Below are 16972 nucleotides of genomic sequence, written 5' to 3'. Positions count from 1 at the left end.
TCTTTCAGTGGCTTTGAACATGCTTCTCCTCTGAAATAGGCTCTGTCTTTCCACTTGGTTGAGTCTGATGTGATGGCTTTCTTGGTTTTGTACACTTTCATTTTTCACAGTCCTCAGTGGCTTCCCATCCCGGATAGAGTAGAAGCTGAAGTCCTGATGATGGCCTCCAGGACCCTGCATGATCTCCCTCATGAGTTCTCCAACCTCCTCTCCTACTCCCTCCTCACTCCACTCACACCCCTCCTTGCTGGTTCCCAAACATGCCAAACACACTGCTGCTTCAGGGCCTTTGTATTTGCTGTTTCCACTGCCTGGTACTGTTCCCCCAGCTATCTGCTTGGCTCATTCCTTTACCCCTACTTTTTCTGCTCAGTCATTGAAGAGGCCTTCCCTGAACATCTAGATTAACATCGTGACCTCCTGTTCCACCTTAATACCCTTCCTTGCTCTATTTTTCTTTGTAGTGCTTTTCACCAATTTACTATTTAATTTATTGCCCATCTCCCCTCACTTGAATGTAAACCCCATGAAGACAAGGACTTTGTCATTCTGTTATGTCCTCAGTGCTGGAACCTGGCCTGGCTGGCTCACAGTAGGTGCTTAATCAGTATGTAAGAATGGATATTTTCCCATTTGGACTCATCCTCCCAGTCATTCCTGTCGTCATAGCTCCAGAATGGCAGGAAACTTGTCACCTGACTACTCCTGGTTGTTATTCTGAGTCGTATGCTCAGTAATTTGGCTCTTACACCTCTCTGGGGTGAGGGGGTGGGCGGCGCTTAGCTCATCATTTATAACATTCCTCAGGCTAACCAAATGTATTTTCGTATTTAAAATTATCTATTGTTTTGACGTATTGGTATTGTAGCCTACAGCTCTTCTGAAACTGGGATTTCATACATTCCTTCCGAAGCTTAGTTTTATGCAAAGTTTAAGGGTAGGGAATGGCGATAGTGGAAGGAGACAATTATTTTTAAGAAGTGCATCTTGTACAGATTGAAATCCCAGTTAGTCTGTATTAGTCATGGTAGTCTAGCTGCTAAAACAGATAGCCCCCAAATTATCTGCCTCACGTCCCATCCAGGTTGGCAGTGTCCCCATTCCTTTTTGTAATGCATGGGGAAAGAGAATATAGAGCACTGTTGTGGAGGGTTTTATGAACCAGGCCTGCAGGTGACGCACATCACTTCTGCTTCCATCCCATTGGGTAGGATGCCATCATACGGCTCACCTAGCTGTGAGGGAGGCTGGGAAATGTATCCCAAGGAGAAAAAGAAATAAAAATTGGTGAACACTTATTTGGTGTCTGACACATTCTTTGCCAAACATTTTTGCTGGTCACTTAGGTGGGCTGTTCCCACCCTTATTTTAGAGTTTTCCCAATACGTTGACAGAAGATGAAAGGCCACTCACTATGTACTTCTGTGTGCTTATTGTTTCTATTTCAAATTTAGATTTGAAATAGAATTTGCTCTAAACTGGATTAGAGATACAAATAAATTTTTATAATACATTAGCAAATGTTTCTGGTGTTCAAAATTATGCAAAATATGTTGTTTTAGCCCCTAAATCTCTATCGAAAGTTAAATAGTAGAAGTGATTGGCCATGGAATGAAACCAGAAATGATTCTTTGCATGAAAGAAATCAAGTTACTGACTTTTGTGTTTGATACCTGCAGAAACAAATCCATGAATGGAATTTTACAGCCACTTCCTTTAGGGGAATAAGGTAAGAACATAAGGAAAATATAATTATTTTAATACAAATGATGGTGATAATGTTTTATTACTTTAATGTTTCCATTTATTTATAATATGCGATGTTTCAATTTTTAACAGAACCCAAAATGGACTATTTTCTCTTTTGTCTCCTTGCCTGAGCCTGTTTCTAATGTGTTGCTAGTAAGGGCTTCTTAGCTTGTTATAACAGGATAGGGGCTTTTTTTTTTTGTATGCAACAGACCAAACTCTTGTCTCAAACTTTTTTTTAAAAATGAAATTATATATGTAGAAAGATCAAAGTGTTTCTTCTTTGATCCAATGATGTTCAAATACTCGGGAACCCCCAGAACTGAAACTGGGAGTTACTTGGTAATGACACTTGGCTAGGGTCTCCTGGGCAGAGTAATGGAACCAACGCCATAGTTATTAGCGAGGGAGTGGGGTGGTGTGTTCCAGGGAAAGGTGTGACACTTGCTCTTTCGGTCAGGAGTGGTAACCATTTGGGCCTGAACCATGTGGCTACACTCTGAATCTCACCCTGCCAACACATCCAAAGATGGGAATGGCCCTGAAGTAGATATAAGTTCTAATCCCCCTTTTGCTGTTTGATCTTGGGAAAGTAACTCAGCTTCTCTAGGTCTCAGTTTCTTCATAGTTTCCATCAAATTAAGAGCTTCGACTACAGCCCTGTGTCCTTTCTGTGATTCTGAGTCCACAGGCCACTGAATGAATCCCCTTACTACGAGACACAGTATGATCCTGTCCTGGATAATCAGTGTTTAAATTAGGATGATGTTTACATCACTTTAAAAGGAGGGAAATAATTTAAGGACAGAGTAATGTACTTGAATAATACTGCTCAGAAAATATAATTCAGAAAGGGTTGAACATTTTCAAAAATGTATTAGTAACTCAGTTGTATGAGAACATGTAGTCAAGAACTTTATTTTTGTACCTTCTCATAGAGATACCTCTTGCTGCCGTTTTAGCTATCAACAGGAATGTGCAAAGGGCCTGGGGTGAATCAGACCTTGGGACCAATGTGACATGAAGAGCATGTGTTATCCAACCAACTGTGGTAGTTTCTTTACAGACTGGTTTTCAAAACTTACTCGTGTATAACCTACTTTTAATTATTTTTCAATCACCCTGTACTCTTGCTGTTTAAGCTCAGTATTTGTGATATAATCCATAACATATGAAGAATGGTCCGAGGAGCTGTGGATCTCAGGAAGAGATGACTTAGAAAGGACAAGAAAAAGTGGCTTCATTTGTTTGAAGAGTTAATCATAGAAGGGAATCTAGCCTTTTCCATAATGTCATTTGATAAACTGTGGGCCATTGTTGTAGGCTTTGACTTAGTACGGATAAAGAACTTTCTAGCAGTGAAATCCATCAGCAGATGGGGTATGGTGATTTCTCACTGGATATGTTCAGGCAAGCTGAATATTGCCTATTTTAGGAGCTGTAAAAGTTAGATCCAGACCAGGAGGGAATGGACCAGATAATATTTAAAGGCCTTTCTTGACCTAAGATGCCATGTTTGTTTATACTTCCCTTTGTGGCCATATAAATACTGTGTCCTGCTATTTTTCAAGTCTAGAACTTCTGTTGATACCATAATAAATTATTTCACTATTACCCGTCCTGTCTTTTTTGTTAAATTATAAACTCTTGGGGACAGAGACCATATTTTATTCCTTTTTCTGCTGCCCATATGCTTTGCCTAGCACTGAATATGTGGTAAGTTCTTGATACATATTAAAGTCAGCTGATGAATACAAACTCAAACACAAGCAAGATAAATGTTCCTGCTATTTAAATTTCATAAAGAAATAGAAGTCAAATTTTGGAGATATTTGTTGTTAAAACAATGAATCTTTCAAATTTGTAAAATGGAAGAAAATCTGTTACTAGATTTTTCTTAAATTTTAAAATTAATATAACTTACATATAATCATTCTTATATTTTGAAATTTTACAGCATATCCAAGTTTGATGAACGGTGTTGTTTTCTTTATGTCCGTAATTCTGATGACTTTGAAATCTGCTTTCCCACCGGAGACCACTGTCATAGGTGAGTTATAACTGATTCAAGTATTTACAATCTAATTTTGGTGAATCCTTCTAAAGGACTCTTTGTTGCGAAAAAATATTTATTTGGTGTATTAGCTTTCCTGAAATTTTAACATGGAAAATTATTTTTATAGTTTTATCGAGATATGATTCATATACCATGAAATTTGCTCATTTAAAGTATGAGATTTAATCTTTTTTAAAGTATATTTACAGTTTTGCAACCATCACCATCATCCGATTTTAGAATATTTTCATCACCCTGCAAAGAAACCCAGTATCTGTTAACAGTCACTCCCCTTTTCCCTTTACCTAACCCCTAATCCCTGCCCTACACAGTCAGTAATCTTTCTGTCTCTATGGATTTGCCTATTCTTGCCAGTTCATATAAATCAAATCATACAGCATGTGGTCTTTTGCGACTGACTTCTTCTACTTATAAAGTTTTCAAGTTCATCCATGTTGTAGCATGTATCAGTAATTTATTCCTTTCTGTGGCTGCATAGTATTCCATTGTGTGGATAGACCACATTTAATTTATCTCCTCATCAGTTAAAGGCATTTAGGTTATTTCCACTTTTGGGCTATTAGGAATAATGCTGCAATGAACATTTCCATGCATGTTTTTTGTGGCCATATGTTTACACTTCCCTTGGAGTCAAATTACTGGGTCTTACGATAACTCTGTTTAATCTTCTGAGGAACTGCCACACTCTTTTCCCATTTTACATTCCCATAAGCAATATATGTGGGTTCCAATTTCTTCACATCCTTGCAACACTTGTTATTGTCTGTTCCTTTGATTATAACCATCCTAGTGGATGTTAAGTGGAATCTCATTGTGAGTTTGATTTTCATTTATCTAATGACTAATGATACTGAGTATCTTTTCGTGAGCTTAGTGACTATATATATCTTCTTTGGAGAAATATCTACTCATATCCTTTTACCAATTACAATATTTTTAACTTTTTAACTTTTTATTTTGGAAAATATACAGACCTATAAGAAAGTTTAGAAAACAGTACAACGAATTTTCCTATATTTTTCACCCAGAATTCCCCAGTGTTAACCCTTGACCACATTTGCTTTACATTCTCTTTATTTGCATAGAGAGAATTTCTTCTGAACTATTTTTTCTGAACTGTTTAAGGATAAGTTGTAGACATGCTCCATCACCTCGAAATACTTCCTAAAAATAAGGAGATTCCCTTATGTAATCACAGTATAGTTATCTAATCAGAAAATTAAGATTGATGTGGTACTGTAATCTAGAAACCTAATCCAAATTTTACTTATTATTCCCCTAATGTTGTTTATAGCAAAACAAAAGATTTTTTCTCTGGTCCATGATCCAGTCCAAGATCACATGTTGCATTTAGTTGTCATGTCTGTATAATCCCCTTTATCTAGAACAAGTTTTATCATTCTTTGTCGTTCTCAATTTAATGCTTTCATGAACTTGTGAAACCTTGGTTTATATTTAATCACAATTTAATGTAAGAAGGCTAAAGCAAGGGTAAGGAACAAAAGTGATCATGATTAGCATTTTTTTGACATTTGCTATCCTAGGTTTTGCATTTTGATCAAAGAGATGATAGCGATTGCAATGGGCAATACAGTGGAGCTGGAATTAGAGGCCAATGGGGAGAACTTAGAGGTGAGTCACAAAAGACCTACAACATGGAAAAAGTTATTTATTGTATCTTTGATACATAAAGAAAATGTTCCATTTTGTGTGTGAAAATTCTTTATATTTTATATTAATAATTTTTTATTTTTCAATTATAGTTGGCATACAATATTAGGTTCAGATGTACAATATAGTAATTAGATATTTATATAACTTACAGAGTGATCACTTGTAACTACCCATTTTTATTTCTTAATCCCTTCTCTTTTTACGCTCCCCTACCCCGACAACCTCCCTCCCAACTGGCAGCCCTCAAAATGTTCTCTGTATCTATATGAGTTTGTTTATGTTTTGTTTGTTCATTTTGCTCTTTAGATTCCATATGTAAGTGAAATCATATGGCATTTGTCTTTCTCTATCTGACTTACTCCACCCAGCACAATACCCTCTTTGTCCATCCATGTTTTTGCAGATGGCAAAGTTTTATTTTATTTTTTAATTTTTTTATGCGGTGATACTTCATTGTATATATGTACCACCTCTTCTTTATCCATTCATCCATTGATGAACATCCAGGTTGCCTCCATATCTTGGCTGTTGTAAATAACACTGCAATAAACATATAAATGCACATGTTCCTTCAAAGTAGTGTTTTGGGTTTCTTTGGATAAGTACCCAGAAGTGGGATAACTGGGTCCTTCTTTGTCTCTTGTTATAGCCTATCTTTTAAAGTCTATTTTGTCTGATATAAGTATTGCTATCTCAGATTTTTTTCATTTCCATTTTCATGAAATATCTTTTTCCATTCCTTTACTTTCAGCCTGTGTATGTTTTTCAAATCTGAAGTGAGTCTCTTGTAGGCAGCATATATATGTAAGGGTCTTATTTTCTTATCCATTCATCCGCCCTATCTTTTCATTGGAGCATTTAATCCATTTACATTGAAAGTAATTGTTGCTAGATATGTAGTCATTGCCATTTTATTATTCATATTTTTATCTTTTTTTTCTTTTTAAAGAAGTCCCTTTAACATTTCCTGTAATGCTGGCTTGATGGTGATGAACTCCTTTAGCTTTTTCTTATCTGAGAGCTCTTTGTCTGTCCTTCGATTCTAAGTGATAGTTTTACTAGGTAGTATAGTCTTGGTTGTCAGTCCTTGCTTTTCATCACTTTGAAAATTTTGTGCTAAGCCCTTCTGGCCTGCAAAGTTTCTGTTGAGAAATCAGCTGCCAGTCTTACGGGAGTTCCCTTATAGGTAACTAATTGCTTTTCTCTTGCAGCTTTTAAGATTCTCTTTGTCTTTTGCTTTTGGCATTTTTATTATTATTGTCTTGGTGTGGGCCTCTTTGGATTTATCTTATTAAGGACTCTGCACTTCCTGAGCTTGTAAGTCTGTTTCCTTCACTGGATTAGGGAAGTTTTCTATCATTATTTCTTCAAATAGGTTTTCAATTCCTTGTACTCACTCCTCCTTCTGGTTCCCCTCTAATGCAAATGTCGTTATGCTTGATGTTGTCCCAAAGGCCCCTTAAACTATCCTCCTTTTCTTTGGATTCTTTTTTCTTGTTGCTGTTCTGATTGGGTGTTTCCTGCTATCTTCTAAATTGCTGATTTCATCCTCCACTTCATCTAATCTACTGTTGATTTCCTCTAATGTAGTCTTCATTTCAATTATTGTATTCTTCATTTCTGACTGGTTCCTTTTGTTTTCCATCTCCATTTTTATGTTTTCTATCTCTTGTTAAAGTTCTCACTGAGTTCATCTACTCTTCCCCTAAGTCCATTGAGCATCTTCGTAACCAGTATTTTGAACTCTGCTTCTGTTAGATTGCTTGTCTCCATTTTGTTTCATTCTTTTTTCTGGAGCTTTGTTCTCTTCTTTCGTCTGGGACATGTTTCTTTGTCTTCCCATTTTGGCCGCCTCCCTATGTTCGTTGCTATTAGGTAGAGCTACTAGGTTTCCTAGTCTTAATAGGGAGGCCTTATATAGTAGGTGTCCTATGTGGCCCAGTGGTGCAATCTCCCTTGTTACCTGAGCTGGGTGTTCCACTGGTGTCCCTTGTATGGGTCGTATGTGCTATCTTGTTGTGGTCAAGCCTTAGTTGCTGTCTGCACATCAATAGGAGGGATTGACTCCTGGGCTGACGAGTTGTAAGGACTGGCTGGTGAGGGGCTGACCCTACAGAGCAGGGTTCACTTTAGAAAGGCTCTGGTGCCTGCCCATTCCTCCCTTTGGGTGTGTCCTCGGATGCAGCCACAGGTGGTGCTCCACCTCTGTCTAAGCTGACCACCAGACTATCAGGTTTGCTGGCCCCCAAGCCTCCTGGGAGGAACCCTGCTGCAGGCCAAGTTCAGCAACAGCTGGTACACCTCTGGGGCCACCTGGTAAGAGTCACCAAGCAATCCACAGATGGCTGCCACCCATGCTGGGGTTATAGGTGCCTCAAGAGGCCAAGACAGAAACCGAGGCTGGCTACTGCTTGTGCCAGACTTGGGATCACTCAGAAGAAGTACAGGGCACACCGAGGCCAGATACCGCTTGTTTAAGTTTTGTGAACCTCAGAGATTTTAGGAAAATCTGCAGTATGAGCCAGGACAGGCTAATTGTATGGAAAAGCCACTTGCAATGGCTTGGGTGGGCCTGCAAGTTGGGACAGGCAGGGTCCCAGTGAGTCACCTGGACAGGGCGACCAGTGTTAGCCAGGGTGATGGAGACTCAGATATGGCAGTCACCTATGTCTGCAAGCCGAGCAGGCGAGGGCTCAACAAAGGAACAGTGCCCTCTGCCAGCACTTCTGTCTGGGAGAAAGCTGCCCCTCCAGCCTTCACCTTAACGTCACTCAGTTCATTTCCTCCCCATATGTCTCTGACACTTTTCAAGCAGCTGTCCCAGCACTGGAGCTCAGAGCAAGTGAGTCCATCACTGAATAATACCCTTTAAGATGAACGTCTGTGATTCCAGCTGCCTTCCATCTCACTCAGCCACAATCTCTGCTGATTTTTATAGCCAGAGGTTGTGGGGACTTCTCTTCCTGGCCCTAGAGCCCTGGGCTGGGGAGCCAGGTATGGGGCCAGAACCTCTCCCCCCTCCAAGGGGTGCCTCTGCAGCCAAGACATGCCTCCTGATTCTCAACTACCACACATGGGTGTGGGACAGGCTCTTTTTGCATCTATACCCTTCCTGTGGTCTTGAAGTAGCCTTTTATATATGTGACCAGTTGAACTGTTTAGCCAGACCTCAGGCAACTCCCAATGATGGTTGTTCTGTAGTTATTTTGATGTGGTCTTGGAGGTGAACGCAGCATCTACCCACTCAGCCATCATGACTGAAAGTCTATATTTTAAAATACTCATTTGTGAATGAGCTAGCCATCATTATCCATGACTCTCAGAGATTAAGTTTAATGTGTTTCCATAGGAAAACCTTATTACTTTGGGATCCTCTCAGCCAGAAAAAAATTGTATGGATTATACACAAATGTCCTTTTGTGGACAACAGGTGGAAAAGTTTTTACTCAGGCAACTAATGTTTGTGAGATTACAAGAGAAATAGTTGGCCCATTGGAAGCAGACTTTTTCATTTATGCTTAAAATGACTTTAGTTATATCTGCTTACATATATTAAATATAGCAATTTTAAATTCATTTTAAGAAAGGATCATTATAAGCTCTTTTGGACAGCACTGTTATAGTCCCCCATTACACATATATTTAAATCTTATGCAACTATTCAGATTTGCCATTAATTCAGATTCTTCTAATGAATGATGAAATTTTACTATAAAATTTGACTAAAATTAACTCCTTGAGGCTTCTTTCAGGAAAATATCAAAGGGGGTTCATTTTAATAATTTAGTCAGGTACTTGAATTTGTAGTTTAGAATCAAAGTTTATTGTAGAAACAAACTGAGTGATGTACTTTGAAGATAACAGATGTGAGGGCAGAGAAATTTATGAGATAGGAGCCTTTTATGGAGTAGGCTGATGTCTGGTTAAGTCAAATAGTGATGGGGACCCATTAATAATCTTAATCATCATGAACACTCCTAGAAGTTGATTCGGAAGTGACACAAACACATATACTCATGCACTCACGTTGTTCTGTGTGCTTTTCTAAGTTGGCACTATGGAGTATAGAAAAGGACAGAATCTGTTGCTATCTCTTTTTAAAATAAGTATTGCTCAACCTAGAGTTCTATTTGTTTTACTCTGAGAAAAATCAGCGGGAATGCAGCTATGCACCAACTTTTGATAATAAGTTTTGGAGAACAAAATAGCAATCCTAATTGTAGGTCAAATTTTTACAGTATGTGTAATGCTAGATCTATATATCTAAAAGGTGTTGAGGTGAAGCAGCAAAGCTTAATACTTTGTATTAAGACAGTTTTAATTTTATTGACCTTCAGTTCTTTTCTGGGCTATAGAAGTTTGTTTCCTGACAAATTGATAAGGGATCATGCAGGAAGAAACCTATTTCAGGAAGTCGACATGTTAAGAAGCATTTTTAAATTACAACATTAAAGCAGGGAGAAATGTCCAAAAGATAAGCCAGCTGCGTTACACATGAGCCATATTTGTAAATTTCTTAGATTCCATTTCATAAAATCATGTTGTGAATTTATGAGTAACTAAGAATTCTATCTCTTTAAAGTGGTTATTTAATGAAAAGTATATAACCTAAGCAAAGTGACCTGCCTGGTACTCAAATAATGTTATTTATAAATTTTTTAAATGGCAGGATAGTGTTTGGGCTTTTATGAAGCTTCTCCACAAGTTGTATGCTTTCTTATCTTGTTATTTTTCCTTCTTTAGTACGAGTATGACTGTGATGCAGATGGTGCTCGAGTTGTGCTGGGGAAAGGCACGTACGGGGTTGTGTATGCTGGAAGAAATCTGAGTAATCAAGTCCAAATAGCCATCAAAGAAATCCCAGAAAAAGATAGCAGGCAAGTTGGGGAGGGCCTTCTACCTTCCTCATTTGCTACCTCCATTCCTAAATCCTGTGCCCACCACTGACGGTGCAGAGGATTTAAGGATGAAAGCATATGCCGTCAAACAATTTGTAATTCTCTTGTAATAAGGGAGATTTGCTTTTGTTCCCTGCATATTATAAATAGATTGAGAAAATGGAACCATTTCACTTAGAGGCATGTGGATAGCAGTCATATTTAAAAGAAAACTAGTTTTATTTTTACCCATCAACTAGGTCTAAAGTTTTACATTTTTATGTAGACAGTTGTTTGCAAATATTTGAAAAATGTGACTCAGTACTTTAATTCACATTGCAACAATTTTAAATAACTTATTTATTCAGATGTATCATTACAGAATATCAGATGTGTTAAAAAGAAATTGAGCTTTTTGCAATAGAGACCTTTTTTATACTGTCACCCATAGATTTGGGGCTATTTTTTTAACCACCAGTACTACTAACATTTCTTCAACATTTTTAGAGTTTAAATGTTTATTCCTTTTTAAATTTAAACCCAAAAAATTCTAAACGAGAACACTGTAGTGTTGACTGTCAAGTGTTTTTGTAGAGGAGCTACATATACAGTAATGACCGGAGCATAAGAAATAATAGTTGCATGCTCCACAGGTGTGGTCAGAACACATCTGCAGTGTTGCCTTCAGTGCTGGACACTGATGGCTATATGCAGATTCTATCTGGGTGACAGTGAATTATTAGGAATGGGTTACACATAATTTCTAGCAGCTGTAAGACTCTTCACCATTCATTCGTTCATTCACATGTTTGCGCATCTGTTCATTTTTAATGGGATTGCATGTTATGATATTTGAATTATAAGTCAACACCTGAAATGAACTCATCCAGTTTCTTCCAAGACTGAGGAAGAAGATTAAACGACTTCACTAAGGACATGAAGAAGTAAGACTGCCACCTTCAGTTGGTTGCAATAGTTGTTTCAGCTTTCCATTGCCAATAGTTGTTCCTGGGATTTTAGTTAGAAGGGACCTTAGAGACTGTTTTGTCCTATTCCCTAAGTTTACAGGGAACTTAGGATATTGGGCACCTTCTCTGTGCCAGATTCTGGGCTGGCTGTGGGGACTGAAAGGTGACAAGGATAAGCATCCTTATCCCAGGATGCTTCCTGTTTGGTAGGGAATGCAGAGACCTTGCTTGGGAGCCAGGGTGATAAGTGCCGTAGTGCAGGGGTACACTGTTTGTAGAACATAGGAGAGGAATGAATTACTTTCCCTGGATGAGTTGTGGCAAGTTTGAGAAAATAAATCTTTGGTCTTTGAAGGATGAGTAGGAGTTTGTCTGGCAGAAAAGGAGGCCATAGCATTCTATGCTGAGGGACAAACAGCTATTAAACACTGTTCAGAGAACAACAAATTGTTGTTACCTGAATGTAAGATTGAGGCAGTATGGGCTTTTGAGATGAGGCAGAAATTTTAAAAGATGGAGTTTGACCTGAGTTTTTAAGGTCTTTGTGTGCCATGTTAAGCAATATGGCCTTTGTGTGGACTTTGTGAAGGGAAGTGATGTGATGAGGTATGTGGTTTAGAAAGAGGGAACATAGTGGCCAGGGAAGAATAGATTAAAGAGGTCAGAGATGGGGCTCGAAGGTCCATTAAGTGGCTGTTGCTGTAGTGTGGTGCGAATTTGTGGAATGAGACTCAAAGGCAACTGAGGGCAGAACCTTGTAGAACACCACCTTTCATGTGTAGTAGTGAAAGAGGCAAAGGATGGTTGGAGAGTTCAGGCCCTAACAATAGCAATAGTAGCAACAGCAGCCATTCATTGCTTACCTGCCACACACCAGACACTCCACTGGATGCCTGAGAAACTTGATACACTTTGGCCCCAGCAGGGCAGGTATTGGTGAGGTGTGGTGTGGACCCTGAGCCCTAGCGATTTGGCAGATGACACTGACTTTGTTTTTCCTACTAGGTACTCCCAGCCTCTGCATGAGGAGATAGCCCTGCATAAGAACCTCAAGCACCGCAATATTGTTCAGTACCTAGGCTCTGTTTCCGAGAATGGCTATGTCAAGATATTCATGGAACAGGTCCCTGGGGGTGAGTAGTCCCTGGTCTTCTGGTCTCAAAGTCTGCATATCACTGGCGGAAATATAATATGTGCATCATTATTCATCTTGCCATCTTAAAAATTACAGACCTTTTAGATGTTGGAAAGCATTTGTTTCTCAGAGGAATTGGATGCAGACTTTCCAATGTCACATGAACAGTCTGTTTCTGGTTTGTTAATTCAGTCTCAAATATTTATTGAGCTGGGCTGAGCGCTGAAGACAGATGGATAAAGCATAGTCTCCAGCCCTGAGGCCTTCACAGCCTAGGAGTTTAAATGTGGCCCAGAAAAGAGGTGACTGATGTTTATTAAAATGACATTGCAGAGTAATGTGTTGACAGTGAAATCAGACACCAGTGCTTTATCCACAAAATCCACAAATGCAGGCCGTATGGTGCAATGATAAGAGCTCCTTGAGTCTGGAGCTACTGTCTAGTTAGAATTGGTCCTTTCATCTGCAAGTTGTGTAACCTCAGGCAATTCTTTTTATTATTTTTCAATTACTGTTGACATATACTATATTAGTTTCAGATATACAACATGGTAAATTAACATACAGTTTATGAAGTGATCACCCCAATTAGCCTAGTACCCACCTGACAGCATACATAATTATTACAATATTATTGACTCTGTTCCCTATTCTGTATGGCACATCCCCGCGACTGTTTTTATAATGGGCAGTTTGCACATCTTAATCCTTTCACCTTTGTCAACCATCCCCATACATTCCTTCCCATCTGGCAACTATCAGATTGTTCTCTGTTATCTATGAGTGTGTTTCTGTTTTGTTTTTTTTAAGAGTCCACATATATGTGAAATCATATGGTATTGATCTTTGACTTATTTCACTTAGCATGATATTCTCTAGGTTCAGGCAAATTCTTTACTTCTCTGTGCCCTCAGTCTTCTAAATAAATGAATTATAAAATTAGAGTGATAATTATTATGATAATTGGAATAGTAATAGTTATTGATGTAATAGTGACCCTATCTTAGTAGGTTGTTTGGTGGGTTAAATGAGAAAATGTATGTAAAGCAATTGAAACAGTACCTGGCAGAGAGCAAGAACTCAGTAAGTGTTCATTTAAAAAAATAAATTATAATGATAATTATGATCTGAATACAAATATAAAAATTTCAGTTAGAAATCCATTCATTCAACCAACAATTATTAAGAGCTTAATATTATATTAGGAGCCTAACTATATATATTAAGAGCCAGACAATGGGCTAGATTTTGAGGGTTACATTAGGGAGAAATGAAGTTTTTTCTTCCCTCAGGTTGCTCACAATCTAGCAGGAAATATGTCAGTTGCCGTTCATGTTAATTGCTATTCCAGGCATGAGGTTTAAGAATGACAATAGAATTAGAGAGAAATGTGTGCATCCCCTTTTACAGATGGGGAAACTGAGGCATAGCAAGGTTCCCACAGCACTGCATTAGTAGGGGAAGCTGAGACTGGCTGATGCCCGTGGACTTGCACGAAGACCTCTGAAACATCGGAATGCAGTGAATAGGGGTTTAATTTGGCCTAAAGTTTCAACGTTTATTAGTATAATTAAAGGATTATTAAGACAGCCTTGTTCCTGTGGCCTAGCATTGAGGGCATTTCACAATAAGAATGGAGAGACCCAGTCTCCTCCAATCCTAGTCCATTGTTACCCTGAAGAGCCCCTCATTCTGGTCCTATCCACCTCTGATCTCAGCAAGGTATGAAACGTGGCTCTGACCCACACCGAATGCTGAGACACTTGTGCCAGGTCTGAAGTGTTGGGCCACCCCACCTAAGGTCAGAGAACATTGCTGTGTTCTCCTCCTGACTGTGCAGCTGAGCAGAGCTAAACCCTAGGGTGGCCCTGCTGAATTTCCAGGGTCACAAGGGGTTCCAATTCACCCTCCACTTCTGGTTAAGCTGATGTGCTATTTCGCCTACAGTCCCTTCTCTGTGCTGCTCATACAACTGGGAAACAGGCAACAGAGAATGAAGATGTCATATTTTGCCCAGATACAGAGATGCTGGTGTAATTGCTTACATGAGGTTAGAAGCATCACCTGATTTTATTTCCCTGAACTCTTAGAATTGAATCATCACCCTGATGAGTTTTCTGCTGTGTCTGTTTCCAGGAAGCCTTTCTGCTCTTTTGCAATCTAAGTGGGGGCCAATTAAGGAGCCTACTATCAAGTTTTACACCAAGCAGATCCTGGAAGGCCTTAAGTATCTCCATGAAAACCAGATCGTGCACAAAGACATAAAGGTACTTACTTGTCTGAGTGAAAGAGGCCTCATTTGTGTATGTCACATCACACGAGCTGCTGACAGTGTCTGGAGGCTCACCAGCCCGCAGAAGAGAAAGGATGGAGCATGGGAATCCCCAAAGTGCAGTCTGGTCTTCCTATAGACTTGTGACTAATTCTTAAGGTCCAAATCTGTGTCATGTTTGTTGAAATACATTTTTAAGCATTTAATGTTCTTCCTTTTCTTAAGGGTGATAATGTTCTGGTGAATACCTATAGTGGAGTGGTGAAAATCGCCGATTTTGGAACCTTTAAACGTCTTGCAGAAGTGAATCCACGTGCAGAGATTTTTACTGGTAAGCAGAACAGAGCTTGCTATAGGGTGGCCATCTAGGAGTTATGCTTGCTCTGTAGGCTACAATCCTTCAAGAGTTACTTACTGAGTGCCTTAGTGCAGTGTGGGCAGTTGATAATTAAAGTGGATGGTGTATTGTCCCCAACATCAAGTTGTATACTTTGTCATGATGACACTTAGCCAGCTACTTATGGCAACAAGGTTTTCTTACTTTCTTCTTTGTTTTCAAAAGTCGAGTAGGTATAGTGCTCTGCTTGAGGTTTTCTGAGGGTTTCTAAACCAGTCAGCAAAATGCTGGCATCTCTTTTAAGTTAATAGCACATTATTCAGAATCGTGGGTAATTATGAATAACAGTATTCCTCAGACAACTTAACAGGATATTTTATTGGTCTGTCATAAAAATAGTCTGTTACTTGAGTGAATTCTGGTACCTTGTGCTTCGATAGGATTGCGTTTCCAAGGATGGCCAGTTCTTCTGGGGAATATGGTACTCTAAGTGTGTTTGAGGAATTGGATTTCTTTTTTCCATATGTCAGTGATGGAATCATTTAAGTGTTGAGAGGGACTGGATTCACAGAGTGGTCTAAAATTGCCAGCTAGCTTTTCATTTATAAGACCAGTGAGTAAAATGATGTTCAAAAACCACCTGTGGCTTTTTGACATTCCAGCTTAAAAGCAACTATAGCAAAAACTTTGATCTTTGGAAAGAAGTACCGATTTCGAATAAGTAAAAGGTTGTGATCTCTTAAGGTATAATAAAAGAATCACAAAAATCTTGCTTAATAGAATTATGAAACAGTGCTTGTAATGTTATAGCTCCAAAATAAGCTATAAAAGCCAGATGACTATTCTCTGTCCCTATAGCATTAAGCTGTACAGTGGACAGATATGGCTTTAGTTTGGGTGAATAATGTCTCAGCTTTGAAAGACGTTTCTTCAACAAGGGAATTGTATATTGGTCACTGGATGCCCACAGTAGAGAAACATTCCCCATGTAAAGGGAACTTTTATGCATCAGAAATGACTTTTCAAGTTGTAAACCAGGGGAGGTACATGTACCTCAAAATGGAAAAATATTACACCAAGGCCTCCACCAGAATCTGCCAAAGAGAGTGTATTGAATTTGCATTCATTGTTTCTGAAATAAATATACATATATCAACAGGTATATATGAGTATGTATATATGTATGTATGAGTGGCACATTTTTTTACCTTAATTGAAAATGACTTACATTTTCGTCTTTGGAAGCCACCAGTTAGCTTGGCACTATGTAGCAAGAGGGTCTCTTATATGACAGGACATTATTTCAAGACATAAACCCCCCCAACAATTTATCTCATAATTAGCATCCCCAAAGAGAAAAAAAATTCACAAAGAAAACACATGTATAATTCATTATCACATACCACATTTCCCAAGTAATTGGTTCGAGGAGGCATGAATTTTGCATTGCAAAATAATGCAGGGGTGTTTGGGGAATAATAAACATGGGGTCTCATTTTGAGTAGGAAATTCCCCTGCATATAATTAACCTTTACAAAACAGCAGTTCTGTAAAGAAATCTCAGCTGGTTGGTGCAGAACTCTGGTTGGGTGCAGGTGGATGAAGTGGACCTTTCCACAAAGCTGCCTGGAAGCTTTTAGAACCTGGAAGGAAATCCAGAAGCTTTGGGCAACTTCTTGGCCTAAAGTGCTCCCCTCACTCCTCCTCTCATTGTTCCTCAGAAGGGTTTTCACATGCTGTAAACTGGCTAGAACAGGAGGAAGGGCCTTTATGGCCAGGGTCAGCCCCCTTTGCTTTTTGTTATACCTCAGCTTTGTTGAGGTATAACTTAAAAATTGTAAAATGCACCTGTTTGAAGTGCACAATTCAGTGGTTTCTAGTAA

General features: G+C 38.8%; 1 protein-coding gene across 1 annotated transcript in view; it reads left to right on the top strand.

The window, feature by feature from the left end:
• The window catches only part of MAP3K15 (mitogen-activated protein kinase kinase kinase 15), an 86339-nt gene that overhangs the window by 52784 nt on the left and 16583 nt on the right, over positions 1–16972 (top strand). Inside the window, exons 12-18 of the mRNA XM_036226866.1 lie at positions 1680–1729; positions 3707–3799; positions 5371–5458; positions 10244–10377; positions 12351–12478; positions 14617–14747; positions 14978–15083. Coding sequence (XP_036082759.1) covers positions 1680–1729; positions 3707–3799; positions 5371–5458; positions 10244–10377; positions 12351–12478; positions 14617–14747; positions 14978–15083 — 730 coding nt within the window. The remainder of the gene's footprint in view (positions 1–1679; positions 1730–3706; positions 3800–5370; positions 5459–10243; positions 10378–12350; positions 12479–14616; positions 14748–14977; positions 15084–16972) is intronic.

The sequence above is a fragment of the Rousettus aegyptiacus genome, unplaced genomic scaffold (genome assembly GCF_014176215.1).
Source record: "Rousettus aegyptiacus isolate mRouAeg1 unplaced genomic scaffold, mRouAeg1.p scaffold_m13_p_9, whole genome shotgun sequence".
Taxonomy (NCBI): Eukaryota; Metazoa; Chordata; class Mammalia; order Chiroptera; family Pteropodidae; genus Rousettus; species Rousettus aegyptiacus.
Note: the sequence above shows the minus strand (reverse complement) of the source record. Positions and strands in the feature narration are given on the sequence as shown.